Here is a 23,617-nt window from a genome sequence, read left to right as displayed (position 1 = left end):
CTGTTTTCTTCTTGTGTTTTGGATTTGTTTTATCTGTGGTCAAATCTTGAGTAAGAGGATGGCTGTTACTGTTCTCTTTCTCCTTTCTCCACCACCCTTCTTTGTCTAATGCTTTTTCTTTTTCTCTAGAAATTTTGTGCTTACCACTGAATAGTCACACTCACCCCATCCTGAACTAGGTTTTATATTGGTAGCTTGGGGCTTTTAGCCAACAGTGACATAGAGGATTTGTTATATTTAGTGCCTGAGCTGTGGAGTGTTTTGTCTCAGTGCCTGATTGGGATGCTGTCTATAAACTTCTGCCTTTCTAAACTTCCATGTAATCCTAGTTCAAGGTGAGGGTGGGGAGGAATTTTTTTCCAGACTCCTTTCAGGAGCTGGGAGTCCTACTCTAGTGTCTGGTTTCTAACAATGAGTATAACTATCCTTCTACATATTGAGCAGTACACTTTTTCCCATTAGTCCCCAGGCACCAAGCTCTTTTTCACCTTAGCCTGCCTGCATTGAGATCTGGACAGTATACAACAGCTTCCTTCTTGTTTATAGCATTGTATTTCTGTTTAGTTTGTGGTCCTTAGAGATTTGGCTGTCTCCTTAATCTTTTTCTATTATGTTTATCCATTAATATAAATTGAGAGAACTTGGAAGAGCCGCAAAATGTAAACTTACTGTGCTAACTTATTGGAAAAGTCTAATTTAAGTTTTTAAAATATAATAGTACACCATCTGAATTTATCTCTTAAAACCCATGATGGACTTTTCTGATTGGTGTCTCTTCATTCTGATAATTCTTTTGTGCCTTCTAAGGCCCTTTGGTTCATTTCACTGTTTCACAATTGAGGGTTCTTTTCTTCTTCCTTACTTGTCTACTTTGGATTCATTAGTGATTTCGGTATAGGTTTCTCTTTACCTATTTTTAGATGAAATTGGGCATGTTCAGGGTGGTATGGCTGTAGACTGTTTACCTATTTTTAAACTTTTTAAAAAATATAAATAAATGCCCAATAAATTTCTATCCCATTTTAAAAAATTTGTTGTTATGAAATCTCTAGCTCTCTTTTGAGTCTGTTACTTCAAATAGAAGTAAATAAATAGAAATAAATAGTAGAAATATGATATTTTATTATTAATTATGGGTTTAAAGTATTTATGTTAAGAACATATTGTCTTATTATTTTAAATTGATGGTATAGTTGTTATTGCAATCAATATTAAACACGTTTTAAGTATTTTTTTTTATCACGCATCTAAATCTGGAAAGTAAATTGTTGTTTTGGTATGAAGTTGTCTTAGTTGTCAGTAGTTTGTAAGTTGTTGTCACTTGCCATATGGTTTCTGATTAATTCTGAAAGGACTGTCGACCCCAGATAATTTAATTTTCTATATTTTATAAAGTGTTACTCATTTTCAGGATGTGAAAATTTAGAGGATTAGCTACCAATTTTGTTGAATAAACTCTGTATTTTTCTTTCTAGAGAAAAACAGAAATCTGAAGCTAAAGACAGAAAAATTTTAGAAATTCTGCAAGTCAAGGATGCTAAAATACAAGAATTGGAACAGGTTGGTGTTGTGCCAGAAAATACTAAAAATTAATTTTTATTTTAGTTAGTAGATCTTTACAATTATTTTTAGGTTTTTTTTGCAGTAATGTTCATTAAGAATATTAGGGTCATTATATCAAATCATTACCATTTTGAAACTACTATATAAGATTATTGCTAATCTTATATAGTACTTATATTACTATATAAGAAACTAGTATATATGAGATTATTCTTCACTGGGGCGCCTGGGTGGCTCAGTGGGTTAAAGCTTCTGCCTTCGGCTTAGGTCATGATCCCAGGGTTCTGGGATCGAGCCCTGCATCCGGCTCTCTGCTCAGCAGAGAGCCTGCTTCCTCCTCTCTCTCTCTGCCTGCCTCTCTGCCTGCTTGTGATCTCTGTCTGTCAAATAAATAAATAAAATCTTAAAAAAAAATTTTTAAAGATTATTCTTTACTCTTATACTTTGTTTATAGCCTGTTGGTTTTTTAATTAATAGACTATGCCATTTATACTTTAAAACTCTTAAGATAGTGTTATGGTTTTATCGTAGAATCCAGCAATTATTGTCTTATTAAACTTTACCTTTTATTAGCAGTTACTGTTTTATTACTAGCAGTATCATTGAAACTTATGAATTTTCAGATGGTTTAATTTATAAAAAAGATTAACAAATAATTGGGATGATTCTATTTGATCTCTTGAAAACTTGTACTTTTGATTCATACAATCCATTTTACATACAATCAGTAAATTATTCAATTATGTATATAATAAGATTATATGTAATTATATAATTAGTATGTTATCACTGCAAAAATCCATGTGATCAGTGCTTCCCAGAGCTATTTTCAAAGTATAAATATCTCAAAAATGAAGGAGAAAGAAACTTATTTTAATAATGACCTATATTGTGATAAAATATTTAAATTCATTTTGTACCCAGCTGTTCATTATATGCTGAATTGCCTGTTAGTTTTTCCTGGGTAAATAGATCCTCTTTTTTTTTTTTTTTTTTTTTTTTAGATTTTATTATTTATTTGACAGACAGAGATCACAAGTAGGCAGAAAGGCAGGTAGAGAGAGAGGAAGGGAAGCAGTCTCCCTGCCGAGCAGAGAGCCCGATGTGTGACTCAATCCCAGGATCCTGGGGTCATGACCTGAGCCAAAGGCAGAGGCTTTAACCCAGGCGCCCCCAGTAGATCCTGTTTTAGGAGATGTTGCTCTTTGACTTTTGACTCTATTTTCCTTCCTAATCAGTTAAATTTTTAGGAGAATTTTGGTCTAAGTTTGGTTACTGTTAAAGGTTTTTTTATTAAAGGACTTAAGGTTAAAGTTAACTTAGAAAAGATTCTTTTTTTTAATGCTCTCTACATCTATATATTGACTTTCTAAAATGGAATATAGACTCTTATATGACATTTAAATTTAAAATTTTAATGTTCTCTAATGTGTTTTCCTTACAGGAAATATCATAATTGATACTATAATGATAAGATTTTAGCAATGACATTTTAGTCAGTTTGCTCTGGGGGAAAAAAAAGTTGTATTTGCTACCTGAATATCAAAAAAGAGCAAAATGAATCCCAAGATGGATAAATACTGTTGTGTGCTTACTATATTAATTAAACTAGGCTAAGCTACCTGATACAGCCTTATGACTTAAAAGTGGCAAATGCCATTTGTACTTATACTTCACTGAGAAAAACTAACCATATTGGCTACCCCAGGATTCCGGAGGTTTGGGAAAATGTAAATCCAGGATTAGAACCTGTCTTCAGTTATAACTCTATTGTATAGAAGAGAATGGATTTTGCCACTCTTTGGTTTTAGGGAATGCTCAGGTTATCAGATCTAGATAGCTAGGTATAGGATACCATTTTTTTAAAATGTTGACACTTTCTTTCTTTCTTTTGTTTTTAAAGATTGTATTTATTTATTATTTATTTATTTATTTATTTAGATGCTACGAGAAAGGGAACACAAGCAGGGGGAGTGGGAGTGGGAGAAGCAGGCTCTCTGCCAACCAGAGAGCCTGATCCAGGGGTGGATCCCAGGACCCTGGGATCATGACCTGAGCTGAAGGCAGACACTTAAGGAGTGAGCCACCCAGGTGCCCCTAAAACGTTGACTTTTAAAAATGACAATACATTTGCCCTTTTTTTTACTAAATTCTTTTTCTACTTCCTCTTCCTTAGGTAGATACTATTTAGTTATTTACCTTTTTTAAAGCAGAACCACTTAGCTCATGGATAAAATACTAAATTTTCTCAAGAGAAATTATTTGTTTTTTAGGCGCCCTAATTTCTTAGCCTAAATCATGTATATTTTTGTTCAGTGATGGTTATAACTTTCTACAAGGTAGAATATACTAAATGTGTCTACTATCCTGTGATGGTACTGTGGAAAATTTAGAGTTACAATTTTTGCCTTTAATGATTTTTAAATCCCTTTGAGGAGTAGGGTGGGGATAAAAGTAAGGTACAAGTAATCATATTCTCCTACATGATATTACAGATTGTAAGAGGATGGGGAACCTCATGTACCCATTCACATTTGTATCCCTGATGTCCAGTATTTCTGTATTGCTTGGCATATAACAGATTCTTGTGACTATTGTTGAATAATATAAGAAAGTGGTTCAATTTCATTCTTTTGCATGTAGCTGGCCAGTTTACCCAACACCCATTTGTTGAAGAGAAGACTTTTTCTCATTGTATATTTGTCGCCTTTATCAAAGATTAACCACATAATTATGGGATTTTTTCTGGGCTTTTTTTTCTGTTTCTGTGATGTGTGTGTTTATTTTTGGGTCAGTACATTACTGTTTTGATTGTTAAAGCTTTTTAATGTAATTTGAAGTCTGGAATTGTGATACCTCCAGTTTTGTCTTTCTTTTTCAGAGTTGGTGTGGCTCTTCAAGGTCTTTTGCAGTTCCATACAAATTTTAGGATTGTGTTTCTAGTTCGGTGAAAAAAAAACAACAAAAACACACTGTTGGTATTTTGATAAGGATTGCATTAAATGTGTAGATTATTTTGGATAGTATAGACATTTTAACCGTAAGTATTCTTCCAATCCATGAGCATGGAATGTCTTTCCATTCCTTTGTGTTGTCTTTCATCAGTGTTTTATAGTTTTCAGAGTATGAATCTTTTACTTTTTTGGTTAAGTTTATTCCTTGGCATCTTATTAATTAATTAATTAATTAATTAATTAATTTATTTTTGTGCAATTATAAATGGGATTGTTTTCTTAATTTCTCTTCCTGCTTCTTCATTATAAGTGTGTAGAAATGCAGTGTATTTCTGTATATTGATTTTGTATCTTGCAACCTTACTGAATTCATTTATCCATTATTATAGTTTCTTTTTTCTTTTCTTTTCTTTTTTGTGTATGTTGAGTCTTTTAGATTTCCTGTATGTAGTATCATGTCATCTGCAAATAGTGAAAGTTTTACGTTTTTCTTACCAAGATGGATTCCTTTTTTTGTTGTTGTCTAATTACTGTGGGTAGGACTTAGAGTACTATGTTGAATAAATTTGGCGAGAGCAGAAATCCTTATTTTGTTCCTGATCTTAAAGGAAAAGGTCTTGGTTTTTTACCACTGAGTATGATGTTAGCTGTGAATTTTCATGTGTGGCCTTTATTATGTTGAGGTATGTTTGCCCTAAACCTACTTGTTGAGGGTTTTTAGTCTGAATGGATATTGTACCTTGTCAAATGCTTTTTCTACATCTTTTGAAATGTTCATATGGTCTTGATCTTTTCTTTTGTTGATGTGTTGTATCATGTTCATTGATTTGTGAATATTGAACTACCCTTGCATAGCAGGAATAATTTTCACTGATCATGGTGAATATTTTTTTAAATGTATTGTTGGATTTGATTTGCTAATATTTTGTTGAGGATTTTTGCATCTGTATTCATCAGAGATAGTGACCTCTAGTTCTCTTCTTTGTAGTGTATATCTGGTTTTTGGTATTGTGGTAATGCTTTTCTCCTGGATGGATTTGGAACCTTTCCTTCTTCTGTTTTTGGAAGAGTTTGAGAAGAATAGGTATTAACTCCCCTTTAAATGTTTGGGAGAATTCTCCTTTGAAGCTAGCAGGTCCTAGACTTTGTTGGGAGTTTCCTAATTCAGTCTCCTTGCTGCTAACTGATCTATTTTCTATTTCTTCCTGATTTAGTTTTTGGGTAGTTATATGTTTCTAGGAAACATTTCTTCTAGGTTTTCCAATTTGTTGGCATATAATTCTTCATGGTATTCTCTTAAAATCTTTTGTATTACTGTGATATCAGTTGTCATTTCTCTTCTTTCACTTATGATATCGTTTGTCCTCTCTCTTTTAAAAAAAAGTATTTTATGCATCCAGCTGTTTGTCAATTTTGTTGACCAGCTCCTGGCTTCATGATCTGTTTTTTTAAATTATTTATTATTATTATTATTATTTAGTTTCTATTTCATATATTTCTGCTCTAATCATTATTATTTCCTTCCTTCTGCTGGTTTTGGGTTTGGTTTGTTCTTCTTTTTCTTGGTTTTGTAGATTTAAGGTTAGGTTGTATATTTAAGATTTTTCTTGATTATCTCCTTTGAGATACTTCTTGATGGAGGCCTGTATTCCTATAAACTTCCCTCTTACAACTGCTTTTGCTCCATCCCAAAGATTTTGGACTGTTGTATTTTCATTTTCATTTATCTCTATGTATTCTTTTTATTTCCTTTTTGATTTCTTGGTTGACCCATTCATTGTTTAGTAGCTTGTTAATTAACTTTCCTGTATATTGTTCTGTACAGATTTTTTCCCTTAGTATTGTTTTCTGGTTTCATAGCATTGTGGATGGAAAAGTGCATGCTATCTGTGACTTTGATTTTTTTAATTTTTTGAAACTTGGTTTGCGGCCTAATATGTAATCTCTTCTGGAGAGTTTTCATGTGCACTTGAAAAGAATGTGTATTCTGCTGTTTTAGCTTGGAATATTCTAAATATATCTATTAGATCCATCTGGTTCACTTTCTGTTTCAATGTTCTATCCATCAATGTAAGTGGGGTGTTAAAATCCCCTACTGTTATTGTGTTACTATGGACGTTATGTTTGTTGTTTTTAGCTGCTTTATGTGTTTGTGTGCATCTGTGTTGGGTGCATAAATATTTATAATTGTTATATCTTCTTGTTGAATTGTTCCTTTTTTGATTATGTAGTGTCCTTCGTTGTCTGTTGTTACCATCTTTGTTTTAAAGTCTGTTTTGTCCAGTGTAAGTATTGCTACCCAACTTTCTTTTCAATTCCATTTACGTGATACATGTTTTTCCATCCATTTTCTTCCCATCAGCATGTGCCTTCAGGTCTGAAATGAGTCTCCTGTTGGCAACGTATGGATGGGTCTTGCTTTTTTATATAGTCTATCACCCTATGTCTTTTAACTGTTGCATCTAGTTAATTAACATTCAAAGTAATTATTGACAGATATGTACTTATTGCCATTTTGTTACTCATTTTATAGTTGTTTTTGTAGTTCTATTCCTTTCTTCTCTTGCTCTCTCATAGTTTTCTGACTTTCTTTAATAATATATTTGGATTTCTTTCTCTTTATTTTTTTCACAACTGTTATGGTGTTTGATTTGTGGTTACCATTAAGCTTGTATATAACGTCTTATGCATATAGCCATTTCTGTTACATTGTCACTTATGTTTGAACCATTCTTTTCTTCTCTCCTCTGTCACCTTTTAGGTACATGGTGTCTTACTTTACATCCTTTTATTTTGTGAATTCCTTGACTGAATTTTATAGATATACTAATATTTTTGCTTTTGTGCTTCCTGCTTTTCTTACTCCTGGTAATGGCCTTTTCTTTCCATTCAAAGAATCCCTTTAATATTTCTTGTAGGCTGGTTTAGTGGTGATGAATTCTTTCAACTTTCTTTGTCAGGGAAACTCTTTATCTCCCCTTTTGAATGATAGTCTTTCTAAGTAGAGTATTCTTGGCTGCAGGTTTTTTTCTTCTCACCACTTTGAATATATCATACCACTCCCTTCAGGCTTGAAAAGTTTCTGCTAAGATCAGCCTTATGGGGTTTCCCTTGTATGTAACTGTTTTCTCTTGCTGCTTTTAAAGTTCTTTCCTTATCTCTGCTTTTTGCAATTTTAATTATTATATGTTGTGGTGTGGATTTCCTTGGGTTGATTTTATTGGGGCTCTCTATGCCTTGGGGATTTTGATTTCTCTTTCCTTCCCCAGATTTGGGAATTTTTCAGCCATGATTTCTTCAAATAAATTTTCTGTCCCCTTTTTCTCTCCTATAATGAGAATGTTATTACACTTGATGGAGTCCTTGAATTCCCTACATCTGTTTTCATTGTATTATTATTTTTTACTCTTACCTATTCAGCTTCATTGCTCTCCCTTACTCTTTCCTCCAGGTCTCTGATATGTTCATCTTCTTCTCTAGTCTATTTATCCCATGTAGTGTATTTTTAATTTCAGTTACTTTTATTATTTTTAATTTTTTAGGGATAGAGAGACAGCATGTCAGTGATGGAGGAAGGGCAGAGGGAGAGGGAGAATCCTAAGCAGACTCCCTGCTGAGCACAGAGCCTGATGTGGGGCTTGATCTTATGACCCTGAGATCATGACCTGAGCCGAAGTCAGGAGTCTGACAATTTAACTGACTGGGCTGCTCAGGTGCCCCTTAATTTCAGTTCGAGTTCTTCATCTCTGTTTGGTTCTTTTTTATGTTTTCTCTCTCTTTCCTAAGTATCTCACTGAAGTTCTCCACTCTTTTCTCAAGCCCAGTGAGTATCTTTATGAACTTACTTTAAAATCTCTATCAGTCATATTACTTTTCTCCATTTCATTTAGCTCTCTTGTGATTTTGGCTTGTTCTTTCTTCTGGGATATACTTCCCTGTCTCTTCACTTTGTCTAACTCTCTGTGTCTGTTTCTCTGTGGTAGGAAAGTCAGCTGTGTCTCCTGCTCTTGAAAGTAGTGACCTTATGAAGAAGAGGTCCTGTAGTGTCTGCAGTGCAATGTCCCCTATTCTCTCCTATGTTTGTTGCTTGTGCTTTACTATTGTGGCTGAACTGCTTTTGCCTTTCAGTCCAGTTGTTTGCAGTGGTTCTCTTTAACCTGTCATTGCCAGGGTTTTGTCCCTCTGTTAGTGGGCCAGACTGGGGCCACCTTGGTCCTGAGTTGAGTCAGACCAGGCATTTGCCAGAGATGTACTGAACTGCAGGGTGCTTTCCCTATATTGTCCCCTGAGAAGCTTTCATTGCTGGGCAGAGCCTGCAGTCAGACCAGATATCTGCCCCAGCCCACTGCTGGGTCCCCAGCTGGACTGGTGTGTTTGGTGATCTTGACCTCTTCTTGGAACAGCAGCCTCTTTGGAGTAATGCTGGCCCCTGTTTGGTCTGCTTGCATACTGCCAGGCTTGTGACACTGCTTTTGATGGTGTATTGGAGTAGTCAGGTCTGTAGGAGAACATGGGAGCACAGTGTTAGCAATGTTTGCATAGGTCAGCTCTGGGAGGGGACCTGGAGCTGCTTTAGAAAACTGCTGCAGGGTTAGAGTGCTTAGGTTCATAGGAGAATGTGGGGGGCAGGGCAAACAGTTCTGGCAAAGTCCAAACCTGTCCACTAGTGAAGGGAACCCATAGCTGCCCAAAACTCCTGCCAAGTTTGGAGCGTGTGGATCCACAGAAGCATAAGGATGGGGGTGTGGGGAGGAAGGGGAGGTATGCTGATAGCCAGCTAGGTGGAGTGTTGGGGCTGTGCTGGTTCTCTGCAGGTTTCTGTCTCCAGGCTGGTGGGTGAAAAAAAGAAATGGTACCCACTTAGCTCCTTTGTTCCTGGAGAATTGTCCCAAAGAAATCTGTACCTCCAGCACAGGCTCTGAGATTGGCGAGGAAATATTCCTATATATCCAAGGCAAATTTTTTAAATTGCTGCTTCTATTGCTTTATCTCTGCAGGATTCTTTGTAGTGCTTACGGTGGGGGACTCAGTTTCCTCTTGCTCTCCAGGCTTTCCCAGAGCCAAGCTGGCTGACTTTCAAAGTTCCCGGTGTTAAGCCCCACTGATTATAAGAACTTGCAAAATTATGCCCCTCTCATTTTCAAAGCCAGATGTTAGGAGGGTTGTTTTTCCTGTGCAGATCCCCTGTGGCCTGGGGCACCTTTGCCCTCTCCACCACTGTAGTGTCCCTCCCTCCTACATACAGTCCCATTGGTCTCGTTACCTCCTAACCATGTCTCTGTCTTTCCTACCTTCTTCAGTGTATGTAGCTGTGGAGAGTATGTTCTGCCAACCTTCAGGTCATTTTCTGGATTATTTACTCTGATGTGGGTGTTATCTAGTTGTGAATGTGGAATGAGGTGAGATTAGGATCCTCCTAATCCACCTTCTTCCCTGCAAGTGAGTTTTGACTCAATCTATACATCTTTCCTTTTTTAAGATAAGTTTACCTCATCTACATTTCTTGATATAACATACTTATTTGATCTTTGTTCTCTGACTTCCTTATATTTATGTTTTTAATGTTTTCTTAGCTTTTTATATTTGTTGTATTTTTCATTTGTGTGTATTTGCATTTGCATATACACGCATTTTCATGTTGATAGTTGGGGACATTTAGAGTTTGTATTATTTCTTTTAGTGATTAAGTTATTACTTAAATATCATATTTAGCAGTATAATTCTTGCTTCTAACATATTCTGAAAATGTATATAATATCTCTCAACTGTGCACTGTAAAAAGGTAAGAAAATTAGTGTATTTTGATTTATTCAGCCTTTGTTTCTCCTGCATTTTAAAGTGAACTCATAGAGAGTAATTGGAGGACTTATTTCTTATTCTCCACATTTTTTTGTTGAGTTTTTTTGTACTGTCAAGATTTATAAGGCTTATGTTCCATAACCACCTTATCCATTATTTTTAGTGTAAATTCTGTGGGAAAATAGATCACATTTTATAGGTTTTTCCTGTTGCTGCATAACAAATGATCATAAGCTAGTGAAATATAGTTATTAAGTTGCTGTGGGTCAGGAATCTGGACATAGTTGGGATCTCATATGGTTGTAATCAAGGTTACAGTTGGATTGTGCTCTCATCTGGAGGCTTGATGTAGGAAAAATCTGCTTCTAAGCTGATTCAGGTTGTTGATGGTATCCGTGTCCTTGCAATTTTAAGACTGATGTCCGAAATGGGACCAAAGTCTTTTAGGGTTCTTCAGAGAAGTAGAAGTAATAGATGTGCATACATATGTCTGCTTATCTATCTTTATCTATCTATATGGAGGGGGAAATTGATTTTAAGGCATTGGCCCGTGTAATTGTGGGCTGACAAGTCTGAATTGTGCAAGACTGGCTGACAAGGTAGGAACCCAGGGAAGAGTTAATGTAGCAACTCAATCAGAAGGCAGTCCGGAGGTACAATTCCTTCTTTCTCAGAGGCCTATAGCTCTTACTTTGTGGTCTTTAGTTGACTGGATGAGTCCCAGCCACATTATGGAGAGGTAATCCTCTTTACTCAAAGTCCATTGATTTAAATGTTAGTCACATCTGAAAAATATGTTTGCAGTAACATTAGACTCATGTTTCCTCAAAAACTATGAAAAACTGGGTACTGTGTGTACTATGGCCTAGCTAGGTTGACACTTAAAATTGACTAAATGGGTAAAAAGTTCTGAGGTGAGTAGACCTTTAGTATGAGGTTTTATGTTTATCTGGATAGGGCTTTTACCGTTGGCTATAGCTATATGTGTCAGAGGCTAACCTTTGTTTTGTTGTTCTTTTTTATTTGTGTCTCTCTAGAAATTTCTTAAATATCATCTGAGACGCATGATTCTGCCCATTGTATTCTCTGGTTGTTATATAGAAGCCCTACTGATATGGTGAGGTGTCAGAGGGAGGGGAAGCATTCTATAGTTCCATAATTAGGTCTCAGTCTTTTTTTTTTTTTTTTTAAGATTTTGTTTATTTATTTGACAGACAGAGATCACAAGTAGGCAGAGAGGCAGGCAGAGACAGAGGGGGAAGAATGCTCCCTGCTGAGCAGAGAGCCCTATATGGGGCTTGATCCCAAGACCCTGGGATCATGACCTGAGTCGAAGGCAGAGGCTTTTTTTTTTTTTAATACTTTTAAAAACTTTTTTTTTTTTTAAGTTATTTATTTATTTACTTGACAGAGATCACAAGTAGGCAGAGAGGCGGGGGTAGGGGTGGGGTGGGGAAGCAGGCTCCCCGCTGAACAGAGAGCCCAGTGCGGGGCTCGATGCCAGGACCCCGAGATCATGACCTGAGCGGAGGCAGAGGCTTAACCTGCTGAGCCACCCAGGCACCCACCATTTTTAATTTATTTATTTGACAGAGAAAGAGAGAAAGAGAAAGTACAGCAGAGGGAGGGTCAGGCATAGGAAGAGAGAGAACCACGTTTTCCAGTGAGCAGAGAGCCTGATGTAGGGCTCGGTCCCAGGTCTCTGGGATCATGACCTGAGCTGAAGGCAGCCACGTAACTGACTGAGCCACCCAGGTGCCGTATGTCTCAGTCTTTTAGAGAGCTTATGTCCTGACATTGTGACCATAATAAGTACTTCTCAGTGCCCCCCTCCCCTCCCCCGCCGCCTTGGATTGATAGAAAGGGTAGAGGGTGTGGGAGTTAGGTATTTCCTTTTAGCTAGGTTGGTTAGGCTCTGGCAAAACTTGCCCAAGATTGGGCTTTTTTGGACTTTGTAACTCTCAAGACTTGCCTACTTTGATCTTCCAGCAATCTGTTAATTACAGATTAGATTTTTCTACTCTGGTAGTGGTTCCCAAGGAGTTTTCTGCCCTGGTAAATTGTCATTATCTGTCCCTATCTGTCACTATCTGTTTCTCTAGTTTGGGGAACAATAGTTTGCTCTATGACCCCACCCAGTTAGCTCTTTGATAGATTTAGGAAGAGTTGTTGATTTTTAGTTTGTGAATAGGAAAGATGACTTCCAAGTTCCTTACATGCTTGAGTGGAAACTGAAAGTCCCTCTAGTGTGTTTTTGTTGTCCTACTGAGCAATATTAAGTAGCTCTTAATTTTTAAGACTTATAGCCTATGGAATAGAATAACACTTAATAATGACAATTCCTATAGCTTATTTAAATCTTATGTATCTAGTCAAATTTCTAGAGAGTTAAACACACACATACATGCACTCATGCACATTATTATTTAGCTGGTTGCAGAAAAAACTTTCATAGAAGTGCAATCTAATATAACATATTTTACTGATGATAGCATAAAACATTGCCTATAACTTCTTTTGGCAAGACTGCCTTAGCTCTGTCACTGATAGTAATAACATAAATTGGGTAATAGATTCCCCTTCTAGTATTGCATTAGATGGTATGACTCCACTCACAGCCTAGTATATTGTATTTAATTAGAACATCTTTGATGTTTTATCCCCCCACTTTTTTTTTAACCTTGTAAGAAGCTCAGAAATGAGTTTTAATTCTGTTACAGTTAGATCTGTTACCCCATCCTTCTTCTCCATTTACCATTGTTTTAGTTGTTGTGGCTTCATAACTTCTCTGTTTTTTACTAAAACTTCCATGCCCCTTTGAAAGTAGGTCATATAAATAATATATTAACATGCTCAAGTATTGCTCAGTAGAGTTTTAGGTCTTATGCTGCTGCCCCTCCTTCCCCTTTTTTCCTGCGTCATAATCTTTATCATTCTCTTCTTACTCTATAGACTTCTCTTGACCATGATGTGAATTATTCATTTCATGTCTTATCCATAATAAATTATTTGTTCCAGACATACTTTCTCTTGTCACCCTTTATGCTTTATGGTTCCTCTGAGTTCTGTTTGCTATTTTAATATTAACTCATGCCAGACCATTAAGAATGTACTCTATCCAGAAAAGTTTGTTGAAAACTTTCATAAAGCTATATTTTAAAATGAATTATAGCTGTATATAGCTGTAGTTTCATTATTTAAAGTAGACCACTAAGAGCATACTTTAATAGGAAAATATTTTGCATTACACAAAATTTTGCAAATCTTTAAAGGTTTAAGTTACTGATTGTCTTTTATTGGGAGTGCATCTTTATTATTTTAATGATTATTCAGTGTAATATCAGATTTATCAAACTAATTACAAGGATATTCATAGTTTGGGCGAGCTAATTACCTACTGTATTATGCTTTTTATTTAAAAATTAAGTCTTTATTCGGACTTGTTGATTACTAAATTCACTCAAATGCTGAAATTCAAATTATTAAATAATTCTCATGAAAGTGCTTGCTATTGGTGTTTAAGTTGTCAATTTCTGTTAAGTTTAGCTGACACGAAAGGGCAATCCCTTCTAAAACTTTAATCATTTGGCTCAGTGTTCTTTCCTTCCTAGGGTCTAAATAGTTTTTAGAATAGATGAGAATTCTCACATTTTGTCAGTTCTTTTAAAGGAGAGGTCTGTAGATAGTCTGTAAACAATCTTAGTGTTCATGTGATTAAATTTATCATTCTTTGTCCATCTCATTCATAAACATTTGCTTATCTGGTTTGGAAACACCAAGAGTACATAGTTAGTATGTAATGTGTCCAATGAATAATATGGGCAAGACAGAAATCTAGGAAGGGTAGAAATTACTGTGACAGTCTGGGGAAACCTTCATGGAGAAAGGAAGAGATTGAATCTTGAAGGAAGGTAACACTTAGATGAGAATAGAAAAATGGGCTGTGAATTGTGGATGGGCCACACTTATGCATTTATTCATAAGCTGTTTGATTGATGTCAGGGAGATTTTGATATGCCCTAATAGTTAAAATGGGAAGTAAAAATTAAAACTGTATTGAGGTTCCATTTATACTTACTAGATTTGTAAAAAATTACCAAGCCTGAGAGTCAAGTGTTGGTGCAGATGTAGATCTGTGAGAACTCTTGAAGTGCTTATAGCCTATGACTTAGTGCTTTTACCTCCAAATATAATCTTAAGCAGTATTTTTCAAACTTTTATTAATATGACCCCCAAACTGAAAAAAATATTCTATCTAATTCCCTGATATACCCACATGTGAAATAAAATATCATATAGTAATTATCCTTACTTTTATAATAAGGTAAAAATACAACAAAATATGCACCAAATATGAATATAATCATATTTAAAAAAAATATAAATGAAAAATTAAGCACTGTAAAAATTTAGGAGATACTTAATATAGTGTATCTGCTTTTTTCATAGTTTTTTTGCTGAGAATTTATGCTAACATTTTGATAGTTTCTATTGTATTCTATTCCACTTTTAAAAAATGCTGATTGTGATGACTAAATGATTTAATGACCCATTACTAGATTGTAATCTGTAGTTTGAAAAATACTGGTTGGGAGAAATTCTTGCTCATCTGTATCAGGAGACATGTTTAAGAGTGTTTATAGCAGCATTGTTTGTATACCCCTTTTCCCAAAATGGGAAGCAGCTGAAGTATACACTAACAAGAGATAGATAAATATATTATAGTATATTTATATTATAGAATAATAATAATTGAACTGTAGCTATACGTATCACTATGGATGAATTTGGGAATACATGTTGAGCAAAAAATAGCAAGCTACAGAATGTGTGTAGTATGATTTAATTTATATAAATACAAAAATAAGCTAAACTGTACAGTATATCAAATAGGGATATGTGTGTTTTCAAACTATAAAGAAAGACAAGGCTAAGAACCAAAGTTGTAGGATAGTGCCTTGCCCTGGAGGACATGGAAGTGTTATAAGGATCAGGGGACCTACAGAGGACTTAAAGATAATGGTAAGGTTGTGTTTCTTAATTAGGTGGTTGTGGATTCTAGGGTACTCTTTTTATTCTGTTCTTCATACCTTACATATTTCTCACAGATTATTTTTTGTATGTATTCAGTATTTGATTTTTTTTTTTTTAAGAGAGAACATGTGTGTCTGAGGAGTGGCAGGTGTGGGGCAGAGGGAGAGGGAGAGAGAGTATCTTAAGCAGACTCTACACCCAGCATTGATACAGGGCTCTATCTCACCACCCTGAGATTGTGACCTGAGCTGAAATCAAGAGTGGGACTGTTGGGCACCTGGGTGGCTCAGTGGGTTAAAGCCTCTGCTTTCAGCTCATGTCATGATCCCAGGGTCCTGGGATTAAGGCCTGCATCCAGCTCTCTGCTCAGCAGGGAGCCTGTTTCCCTTGCTCTCTCTCTCTGCCTGCCTCTCTGCCTACTTGTGATCTCTGTCAAATAAATAAATAAAGTCTTAAAAAAAAAATCTTAAAAAAAAAAAAAGGTGGGACAGTTAACCAACTGAGCCATCCAGGTGCTCCTTAAATATTTTCAGTTAGAACTAAAGTAAAATCAACAATTAACATTATAGCTTAAAAAATTAGAATATATTAGTTACTCTCACTTTATTCCTGAAACTCATCCTGTTTTGCATCCTATCCTTGAAGCTCCTCCTCAAGTCACTTGGAGCATGTTTAATAAGGAGTAAATATGGGAGTACAAAATATTTAAGAATCAGATGAGCATCACTGATAGATCAGAGATGAAATGAAGGTCAGGGTTTTTGTTGAGCATCCTACTTAGTAACAGAACAGTATGTTATAACTTGATGTGTCTTCTTGTTTGACAGGCCTATGGGGCTTTGGGAAACGGTGCTATTAAAAATGACCTGGAAGCTTTCAAAACCCTTATAAGTGTATAATGGATGCTTAATAAATATTAGTTGAAAAAATGAACAAAAGTTAGGTTGACAAAAGTTGAAGAAGTTTAGAAAGAGATAGTATCAGGATATGGATTTCAGTTTTGGCACGTTAGTTTCAAGTTCCAGCAGATGATCCAAATGGAGGTATTATATTGAAAGCTGGAAATGTGACATTGCTGACTGGGAGAGCATCACAGCTGAATTAGGATTAGTAAGACTGTTAGACAGAGATGAGATCAAAAACCAAGAAGGGGTAAATTTTCTGAGAGAAGAGGGAAACTAAGAAATGAGTCATGGATATGTCTTGTAATTAGGTCTTATTTAGGTATTCCTGCAGGTAAAAAGAGCAGTCAGTTAAAAACTATGGCAGTTTTAATATTGTGAATATGTTTTTCTACACAGCAAGTCATCTTTGGTACCAAAACAAACTTGGCATTTTCCGGTCTTGAAAATTATGTGTGGCCTTCACAAAATCGTAATTGTTTATCTAGAAAATGTTTTCTTCCAAATGATACTCAAATAAAAGGGTAATTCTTATCTTAGCTATCTACACATTTTCTTTGGAATGTTTTATAAAATTTTGTTTTTCTTCTATTTTTCACCTGAATCCCAAAAGTTTGCTTTCTGAATGTGGCTTAAAATATTTGGCATCCAGTTTTTATGTGTTCTTCATCTTAAACTAATAAACAGATACCACCCTTGCCTGTTTACTTGAAAATTGATGGGTATGTTACCAGAAATGAGAACTTTGATAATAGACATTATTATGAAAACTAGTTAATCCTAATATTATTGATCAAAATGTGAAACTTTTTAAAATAAAGTATTTTTTTCTTAGAAATACCAGTTTACCAATGATTGTGATTTTTTTTTCCATAGAGAGAAACAGGACTACAAATAGAAATAAATGACCTTGTAAAACGGAAGATTGCAGTTGATGAAGAAAATGCTTTCTTGAGGAAAGATTTCAGTGACTTGCAGAAGAAATTTAAAGATAAAAGTCAAGAAGTTAAGGTGTGTTGGCTTGTGCATAGTTTTACAGTATTATTGCTTTGAAATCCTACTTTAAGCTTTGTCAGCCTTTGTGGCACAGAAAGTGACAAGCTTGGAGGAAAAATTGCCTTAGGCCCTGCCATACCACACAGTTTTCTCACATGCAAAAACTGAGAAAGATGCTTTAAAGATAAGACTCCAAGCTTTATAACTTTCAGATAAATAGTTAATGATGGAAATGGAGCTAAGAAAGTAGGAGTGTGAATATGTGGCTTCTTGTAATTAGATTCTGATGGGACTGGCATTATTAATTGATAAAACCCAGGTCTGGGAGGATATGTCTGTGTGGGTCTCAAAAATAGCTGGGGACAGCATCAAAGGCAGCTTGATCAATTAATGGGCTCTTTGCAAATGTGTACTCATCAAAGCTGTCATCCAGTGAAAAAATATGACCCATCCACCTGCATGAAAAGAGGCCAATAAAAGTATACAGGTGACCTTGGCCATCAAATATAGAAGAAGCTGCTGTGAGGGTAAAACTGCACAGTTTATATTTGCTGATTAGTTCTCACCTTTTTTTTTGCTTTGTTTTGTTTATCGGCCCTTGTGGTACTGTTCTACAGGACACTAAGGAGTGTGTACAGAATAAGGAAGAGCAAAGCAGACTGGTTATAAAAAATCTGGAGGAGGAGAATGAGAAATTAAGTACCCGCTGTGCTGACCTGCTAAATGACCTGGAGAAACTGAGGAAGCAAGAAGCACATTGGAGAAAAGAAAAACATAGCATTGATGCAAAAATAAAGGTATGCAGTGAGAGTGGAGAGCATGAGAATGATGCTGTTATTTCAGATCTAACTTCTTATAGGAAGTTTATTACATGTGATTTTCTTTAAATAACAAGTTATATATTCAAATCCACCAGTGGGGACCAGCATTAATTTATATTCCTTCACTTAAGACCCACAGCTTTTTAAAAATTGATGTTGCAAAGCAGGAAACTGACTTCAAATAGTTATCAAAATGTAATCATTAAAAAGTAAAGGCTGTAGCATCTTGAAATGAAACATGTTTTGAAAAAACATATTTAGAATCACGAGGTTTGGCTTTTCTCAGTTAGAGCTTAAATTTATAAGTATAGCTTGAATTCATTACAATAGAGTTTTAAGAATGTATTCTCCAGGTCTTTTGAAAAATAAAATGGGAAAAAAAGCATGAAGCAATTGAGAAATACTCATGTGTGTTTTGAAGATGGTGCTTTTCTTTGGCTTAAGATGGCCTTATTCATAGTAAGATTTTATTTTCATAGAAGATGAAAGGTACAGTCAATATTTGTAATATGTCCATCAGTATTTTTCAAAATAATAATTTTTTGGTGGCTTTCTCTTTGTCTTGAGAATATTTTTGTTCATTTTTTTCCATTGAATTTTAGGTTTCTCTTTTACCATAGATTTTCTTGAAAAGGCCAGAAACAAATTTTTATGCTAGTAAATATGATAGTGCCTCTATGTACGCACACATAAAAAGAATATATAACATAAGTACACACATACACACACGTGTGTGTGTATATATATATATATGTATATATATATATATATATGGCTATTAAAATACACTAAGTATGGATATACTAAGTATGGATATACTAAGATATGTGTGTGTCTGTGATCATTTTAAAGGTGAAGGGAATGTGTATTTCTGAGTGTGTGAATCAGTTCATTGCACATATTTAAGAAAATACATGAAATCTTTTAGTGTATTGGGACGCCTGGGTGGCTTAGTTGGTTAAGCGGCTGCCTTCGGATCAGGTCATGATCCCAGCATCCTAGGATCGAGTCCCACATCGGGCTCCTTGCTCAGCGGGGAGCCTGCTTCTCTCTCTGCCTCTGCCTGCCACTCAGCCTGCTTGTGTGTACTCTCTCTCTCTGACAAATAAATAAACAAATAAATAAATAAATAAATAAAATCTTAAAAAAAAATCTTTTAGTGTATCATCAGAGAACAATTGAGCCATTGAGAGAAATGAATTCTGGTACATTTGTTTTCTCAACTTTTATGTCAGTTTCTGCTTCCCTGCAATCTCTAAGAAGTTTGGTAGTGTGATAAGGGTGAGTAGTACTTCCTTATGTTAATTCATAGGCACATGAGTGTTTGGTGATACTTTTCATACCATTGATGACTATTTGCCACTTAGTTCATACTTTGGTTTTTAGTTCTGGGACTAAAAACCATATATATATATTGCTGTGGTTTTTAGTTCTGGGACTTCTTCCTTTAATTGGGAAGTGTGTCTTATTAATTTGTAGACATTATTTATTCTGGGTAGTAATACTTTTTTGCTATATGTACTGCAAGTACTTTCTGTTCCATGAATCTCAAGTAAGGTAAATTGGACTTTGAAAAGTTTGTGGATCTAGAAAGAGTATGTTTTATTATTCTCTGATGTTTTTGCATTGGCAATCTTATTTGCTAAAGTTTTCCCTATTCCAAAGTCTGTAATGTACTTAGAGTTTATTTTGGGGTCTGTTGTTTCACACCATTTATTCAATAGTTTATTGATTTGTGATGTAATCTCTCACATCTCAAAGCGTTCCTCTGTGTTTAGGTTTGTTTCTGGACGTCTTATTGTTTTCATGGTTTTAGGTATTGTAGTTTTGTAATTTGACCCATTATTTGGTAGGAAGTCTGCTTCATTTTTTTTTCAAGTTGTGAACCTTGTATGTGCTTCTTCACTATCTTGTAATATTTAAGAACTGTTTTGTTACTGGGGCACCTGGGTGGCTCAGTTAGTTGAGTTCTTGGTTTGGGCTCAGGTCATGATCTCTGGGTTGTGAGATTGAGTCCTGCATGGGATTCTGCTCAGCAAGGAGTCTGCTAGAGATTCTCTCTCTCCCCCGCTCCTTCTGCTCCTCCCCTGACATGTGGGAATGTTCTCTCACTCTGTCTCAAATAAATAAATAAATCTTAAACTTGATCTTAGCCTAAAGGCTGAGAAACGACTCAAATAAGTAAATCTTAACAAACAGGAACGATTTTATTAGTTTTACTGAAAAATTCTATTAGAAAGTAGATTGGAACCACACTTAGTTTATGAATTAATCTTGGGAGAATTTTGACCCTACTGTTCATATATGTGGAATAAGATTTTGTACCCTTTTTTTTTTTTTTTTTAAAAGATTATTTATTTATTTATTTGACAGAGATCACAAGTAGGCAAGAGGCAGGCAGAGAGAGAGGAGAAAGCAGGCTCTCTGCTGAGCAGAGAGCCCGATGCGGGGCTCAATCCCAGGACCCTGGGATCATGACCTGAGCTGAAGGCAGAGGCTTAACCCACTGAGCCACTCCGGTGCCCCGATTTCATACCTTTCTTAAAATGGCATTGTCCAGGGCGCCTGGGTGGCTCAGTGGGTTAAGCCGCTGCCTGCGGCTCAGGTCATGATCTCAGGGTCCTGGGATCGAGTCCCGCATCGGGCTCCCTGCTCAGCAGAGAGCCTGCTTCCCTCTCTCTCTCTCTGCCTGCCTCTCTGCCTACTTGTGATCTCTCTCTGTCAAATAAATAAATAAAATCTTAAAAAAAAAAATGGCATTGTCCACTGTTAACTAGATTTAGTCCTAGCTACTAATATTATTGTAAAAAGATTGTATAATGGTAAGTAATATTTTAAATTATATTTTAATTATTTCTGGAAGGCAGGGTTGATACTGATTTATCTTAACCTTCTTTTCAATAATTTTTCTAATTATCTTATTAGTGCTAAAAATTTGTATATTTTCTTGATTTTTCTAAGTTATTAAGAAAACTTTGCATCTTTCTTTCCTTCCTAAAGTATTAGTTAGCATATAATTCACATGTAATCCTTTTAAAATTCACAGTCGAGTGCAATCGTTTTTAGCTTATGCAGAGTTGTACAGTTATTACCACAATTACTTTTAGAATATTTTCATCATTTCAAAAAGAAACCCTGTAACCTTTAGCAATCACTCTGCGTTTACCCCTTCACCCTGGATCCCTTGATAACCAGTAATCTGCCTTCTTTTTTGTAGATTTGTCCATTCTAAACATTTCAAATAAATAATATCATAGTATATGGTCTTCTGTGACTGACTTCTTCTACTTAGAATAATGTTTGCCGTGTTTATCCATGTTGTAGCATGTATCTGTACCACATTCCTTCTTATTGTTAAATAATATTCCATTACATCGCTATCCTACATTTTATTTATCACCAGTAGATGAACATTTGTGTCTTCAGTAATGTTGCTGTGAGCACTTGTGTACAAGATCTCGTATACATACCTGTATTTTTATTTCTCTTAGATACATACTAAAGATTGAGATTACTGGTTCATATGGTAACTGGTTTTAAGCTTTTGAGGAACTGTCAGTTTTGGAAAGCAGCTGCACCACTTTACATTGTGAACAGCAGTCTGTGAGGGTTCTGATTTCTTTTTGTTCTCATCAACACTTGTTATTGTCTGCCTTTTGGATTTGTTTTTGTGGATGTGAAGTGGTTTCTCATTGTGGGTTTGATTTGCATTTCCCTGATGGCTAGTGATGTTGAGCCTCTTTTCAGATGCTGTTGGCTGTTTGTCTATTTTTGAAGAAATGCGTATTTCATTCCCTTTACTTATATTTCTGGATACAAGTCTCTTCAGCTATAGAGTTTGAAATTATTTTCTTCAATTTTTTGAGTGGTTTTTACTTTATTAATGGTGTTTTTGAAGCATAAAAGTTTTAAATTTTGATATTTAATTTATCTACATTTTCTTTTGTTACCCCTGATTTTGGTGTCATATCTGAGAAACCATTGCCTCATCAAAGATCAAAAAGATGGAAACCTATGTTTTCTTCTAAGAGTTTTATAATTTTATATATTACATTTAATTCTTTGATCCATTTTGAGTTAATTTTTTAATATGGTGTTTGACAGGAATCCAACTTCATTCTTTTGCAAGTGTTATTCAATTGTTCAAACATCATTTGTTGAAACAGACTATTGTTTCCCCCACTGCTACTGTGTTTATTGAATCTCAGTGGACTGTAAATATAAGGGTTTATTCTGGATCTCTATTCTGTCCATTTGATTTATGCATTTATCCTCATGTCTATGCCACACAGTTTATTGTTATAGATTTATAATAGATTTTGAAATTGGGATTGTGTGTCATCCGGATTTTTTATTCTTTTTTCAAAATTGGCTATTTTGGATCTCTTGCATTTCCATATGAATTTTAGAATCATCTTTTCCATTTCTTACAAAAAAAGCAAGTTGTGTTTATTTTGATAGAGATTGCATAAAATCAGAAGATCGATTTGGCAAATACCACTATTTTAGCAATATTATAACATCTCCATCAACATGGTGTGTTTCGTTTTTTTAGATCTACTTTAATTTCTTTCAGTAATGTTTTGTGGTTTTCAGAATATGATGCACTTCTTTACAGAAAAGTATTTGTATTTCTTTGAGTTTGTATTATTTCTTTTTTCTTTAATGGAATTCATTTTTTTAAATTAAAATTAAATGAGCTAACATATAGTACATCATTAGTTTCAGATGTAGTGTTCAATAATTTATCAGTTGTGTATAATACCCAGTGCCCAGGTACATATTATTCCTAAATATTTAATTTTTATGCTATTCTAAATGGAGTTGTTTCTTTATTTCCTTTTTGGGTGGTTCATTCCTAATTATTAATTTTTATATAGTGATCTTATACCTGCAACGTTGTTCAATAAGGTTGATTCTTTAGGACTTTCTGTGTGTAAGATCATGTCATTTACAGATAGAGATAATTTATTTTTTCTTTTCCAGTATGGATGTCTTTTGTTTCATTTTGTTCCCCATTACCCTGGCTAGACTCTCTAGTATACAACTGAATAGAAAAAAAGAGTAGACGTCTGTGTCTTGTTCCTGATCTCATGGGGAAAGAATCTGCTCTTTCATCCTTAAGTATGATATTTGCTCTATCAGATTGAGGAAGCTTCCCTCTATCCCTAGTATTTGATTGTTGTTCTTTTTATCATGAAGGGGTTTTAGATTTTGGCAAATGCTTTCTTTTAAACATCTCTTGAAATTATATATATGTGTGTGTGTGTGTGTGTGTGTGTGTGTATATATATATATTTTTTTTTTGTCTTTTATTCTGTGGGTATGGTGTATTATGTTACTTGATTTGGGATGTTAAACCAACTTTATGTTGCTGGGATATTTTTGTCTTTATCTGGCTTTGGTGCCAAGATAAACCTGGCCTTATAGAATGAATTAGAAAATGTTTCCTCCTCTCATATTTTTGGGAAGAGTTCAAGAAGAATTGGTATTCATTCTTTTAAAATGTTTGGTGGAGGGATGTCTGGGCAGCTCAGGTGTTTAAGCA

At 35.0% G+C, this 23,617-nt stretch overlaps 1 protein-coding gene across 4 annotated transcripts in view; it reads left to right on the top strand.

Moving 5' to 3' along the window:
- CNTLN (centlein) overlaps positions 1–23,617 on the top strand; it is a 292,701-nt gene that overhangs the window by 70,517 nt on the left and 198,567 nt on the right. For all 4 annotated transcript variants that reach the window (XM_032307449.1, XM_032307446.1, XM_032307448.1 and 1 more), the window contains exons 3-5: positions 1,476–1,560; positions 17,129–17,263; positions 17,866–18,045. In XM_032307449.1, the coding sequence (XP_032163340.1) occupies positions 1,476–1,560; positions 17,129–17,263; positions 17,866–18,045 (400 nt within the window). The remainder of the gene's footprint in view (positions 1–1,475; positions 1,561–17,128; positions 17,264–17,865; positions 18,046–23,617) is intronic.

The sequence above is a fragment of the Mustela erminea genome, chromosome 12 (assembly GCF_009829155.1).
Source record: "Mustela erminea isolate mMusErm1 chromosome 12, mMusErm1.Pri, whole genome shotgun sequence".
Lineage (NCBI taxonomy): Eukaryota > Metazoa > Chordata > Mammalia > Carnivora > Mustelidae > Mustela > Mustela erminea.
The sequence above is the reverse complement of the archived record's forward strand: the minus strand, read 5'-3'. Positions and strand labels throughout refer to the sequence as shown.